The 3519-nt window shown below is 41.3% G+C and overlaps 1 protein-coding gene across 1 annotated transcript; it reads right to left on the bottom strand.

Annotated features, from left to right (window-relative positions):
- Positions 1–363: 363 nt before the first annotated feature.
- LOC104071853 (interleukin-8) lies at positions 364–3074 on the bottom strand. The gene is made up of 4 exons (XM_009583851.1): positions 2957–3074; positions 2041–2176; positions 1153–1236; positions 364–563 (listed from the first exon to the last, which is right to left on the bottom strand). Exons 1-4 carry the CDS (start codon positions 3015–3017, stop codon positions 533–535), a joined length of 312 nt encoding a protein of 103 aa, XP_009582146.1. The 5' UTR covers positions 3018–3074; the 3' UTR covers positions 364–532.
- Between the last annotated feature and the right edge of the window lie 445 nt (positions 3075–3519).

Below are 3519 nucleotides of genomic sequence, written 5' to 3'. Positions count from 1 at the left end.
AAATAAATACCTAACCCACTGTCTTACAGAGTCTGTAGGCTAGATTTTTCAAGTCAGAAATCACAGTTCACAGTCTAGCCACAGGCTGACTGTGGTTCAGGAAACTGTTGTTGACACAACATACTAGTGCACTCCAGGGGAGCAGGAGGAATTATCAGTTCGCTGGTGTAATAGCAAAATAGTAAGGCTTAGTGTAAATAAGCTGTGCTGTAAGTGCATTGCACTTAACGAGTTGTGTTTGGCTGAAGTGGCTGCCAAGGGTTCTTCATTTCCTTTAGCAAACCACTTTTCCTGTTCAGTGACTTCAGGTGTCTATGAACAGCGTGTCCCACAGACAGCGCTGACCATTTTGAAAGGCTTTCTTAAATAGATGCAGTTAAATAAATAAATAAATAAAATCATCCATAGTTAACATAACAACACTGATGCAGGAGGTAGAAGGTGGTACCCTGCGTGAATGATGCTTTTGTCGAACGTTTCTCTCAATGGAGGAGGGGGAGCAGTTCCCAGTTTTTTTCTGTCCTGGTGTTTCTTAGAGTGGCGAGTCAGAATTGAGTTGAGCCCTGTTAAGAGGTGACGGAAGAGGACAATTTAGAAGGAGGTTCAAGAACGGTTATCATTGCTTAGCATTGCAGGAACACTTAAGGATGAGTGGTCTGTTTCCAATTCTGCGTCCTATCTTGAGGCATAGAGAGAATGAAATTGATGTTTTGAAAGCGATTACTGAAATCCCAGTGTGTGCATATCTGGTGCACAGCTAGGAAGCTTCTGCAGCATGAGTTTCTGCATTTACTCGCATCAAGAAACTCATTAACTCAGAACTATGAATTATTAACATATGCTACTGTAAGTAAGGGGAAGATGAATTTTTTAAAGCCTCATTTTTCAAAGGGAGCCAAACACTTCTGTGTTCCCCTCCCTCCAGACCAAGTTGCCGGTACTCAAAGGTCTAGTAGCGACGTATCGGCTTGAACGAGGACCTTGCAGCAGAGTCAGAAAGACTAAGACTAATTCTATAATTAAGCAGCAAGTTTCCTTGTTCTTTAAATCTGATTAAGAGAAAATGGAAAGTATCGCTAAGAAATCCTACAAATTGGCTTTTTCGGGAGGTTTACCACTCAACTGCCCAAATTGAGAGGGAATGGGACTTACTTGGCCAAAATTGCCTTTATGATCAGCTGTACCCAGGGAGCAGTGGGCTCCAAGCACACCTCTCTGCCGTCCTTCAGAGTAGCTCTGCAAAACAGGGAATAAAGAAAAGTTCAGGAAACTACTACATGGATTTGTTTTACTCGCAGAACGTAATACTGCATTTTTAGATTAGTTAGTATAAATTCGTCCCAACTGATGAATTAGGTTGGACTTGACCATTTTGTTATATGTGTTCCAGAACTGAGGAGACTAAAACCGTCCAGAAGTTGTGTGAGTCTGTGTGCCTGCTCTCAAAGCAGTCACGCATTCCCAAAAATCTTTCTCAGTATATATGGGTACTTGGTTTGAATTTGTTTATATTAGTAAAGCTTTCTTACACAACGATTGAAACCTCCAGTGGTGAAAAGGTGTTTCAGCAGTATAAGGTTTTCAACATTTTAGTCCCTCCTCCATGCTATTCAAGACCGGATTAGTTTCATTGTTGCCCTAAATCTGCTTGTGGGAACTTAGTTTTTCTCTCTGAGACTGACGCAGACCGTTTTAATGGGAGTTTTGCCTGCCTAATAAATGCAGGACTTTAAACTACATTATTACCTTGTTATAAAGAACTGACCAGTCCTTGAAATTCATGTTCTACCAGAACCAGAAATATTTAATATGTCCCATGACAGATAAATAATGATCAGTTCGGGAATATGTAAGGTCATAGAGACAATGAAAAACATGGTGTATTACTTAAAACCGTCCCTCTCAAAAGAATAACCAAATCTGACTACATCATGTCAGCCTGCTAACTGTCGTACGTGTCATGAAGCGTAAAAGCCCCTGCAGCGGCGGCGGCAGCAGAGTGTGGGTGAAGAAGAGGGAGGCTCTTGCAGAGCTACTTACATGACTTCGACGTTCTTGCAGTGGGGGCCGCTCTGTGTCAGCTTCACATCTTGAATGGATTTAGGAGGGATGAACTTCGAATGAGTGGCTATGCACTGGCACCGGAGCTCGGTTCCCATCCTTGCCAGGGTCCTACCTGTGAGCAAAAAAGGAAGGTCGTGGTTTGAGAGGCGGTCTTACCATCACTGTATCAGACATGAAGCACGACTGCTCTATTTTAACAATATGCTCAATTAAAATACTGCATTTGTCCAAGCTGCCCAAATCCTCACGGTGTAAAGATCAGTTGCGTATTTGTTTCAGAGGATCTGATGGCCAAGTACAATTAAAACTGAATTAACACATCTTTTTGAAATAAAACCACGTATTTCGTGGTTACTTGTACTGACCACACTGTACGGTTAGTTACGTCGTTTTAATATCTGGATCGACAAAGTGGCAACTATACAGTGGCAACTATATAAAGACAGAGCCGTAGATTTTTTCATTAACTGGAGGCTTGTCCATGCTTCTATGTTCATATTGTTTGTTCTCCGTTCCCAGCTGTATATTACTTGCTTGAGGCAGTATCATCATTAAGTAACAAATATGAGATCATAAACTGTTCTTTGTGTGGGAAGGGAGAGAAACATTCAAACACTTAAGATCCTGTCTCTACCTGCGTACACTTCAACTGAAACATAGAAACAAGGCAAATCTAAGTTGCATCCATAAAATTTTTCCCACAAGATGTCAGTAACCCTTCAGTACAAGGGCCACGTGGTAGGTTTCTGACTGAAGAGAAGTTGCTGAAAATGTCTCGAAAGAAGCTGATTTGCTGAAACAAATATAAAGCTACCTCTCTGCAAGGACAAGCATCTCGGCAGATACCTAGACAATATTACAGCCATGGGGATCTTGGGAGGGATTTACTTACCTTGAGACATAGCCGCTGAAATCAGGAAGAGAGCCAGGACAGCCACAAGTTTGCCGTTCATGATTAAATAGGAGATTTTTGCTGGAACGTTTAGCTCTGGTCCTGTGGAGCAGTGACCTCTCTTGTCCCGGAGGATTGCTGATGCCTGGTCTGGGCGATCCATCTGTCTTATATACCGTTTTGTGCCCAGCGTCTGTGCTCTGCTAGCATGTAGATTGCGTTAGAGGAATTTCCCAGATGCAGTAAAAATGAGTCACATGACTGTTGTGAAACGCCTTCCTAGATGACGAGGAATTATTCTGCTGAGAATGATATAATGTATTAATTTATTAAAGTATGTAAATAATAGCCGTGCATTCCATTTCTTTTATAGAGCTTTGTAAATTTTGTGCTTTTTCTAATGCATACCCTTATTTAGTAATATGACTTTATGATAGTTTCAGTTACATTTTTGTTATAACTTTCTATTATTTTCTTCAGGGTAATAGCTGTTCTTTGTTGGGGTGCCAGGTCTAGACTTGAGGTATTAATTTCTTACCTCCGTTTATGGCGATAGCTTCTGC

This window comes from Fulmarus glacialis, unplaced genomic scaffold (genome assembly GCF_000690835.1).
Source record: "Fulmarus glacialis isolate BGI_N327 unplaced genomic scaffold, ASM69083v1 scaffold25638, whole genome shotgun sequence".
In the NCBI taxonomy this organism is placed as follows: Eukaryota; Metazoa; Chordata; class Aves; order Procellariiformes; family Procellariidae; genus Fulmarus; species Fulmarus glacialis.
This window is presented reverse-complemented; position numbering and strand designations above follow the sequence as displayed.

What these genes read in the sequence shown, in the direction of transcription:
- LOC104071853 (XM_009583851.1), bottom strand. Translation starts at nt 3,017, where the DNA reads ATGAACGGCAAACTTGTGGCTGTCCTGGCTCTCTTCCTGATTTCAGCG. An exon ending in TTCAGCGGCTATGTCTCAAG is followed by an intron (nt 2,177 to 2,956) that starts GTAAGTAAATCC and finishes TTTTGCTCACAG; the next exon opens with GTAGGACCCTGGCAAGGATG. An exon ending in ATAAAGGCAATTTTGGCCAA is followed by an intron (nt 564 to 1,152) that starts GTAAGTCCCATT and finishes ACCTCTTAACAG; the next exon opens with GGCTCAACTCAATTCTGACT.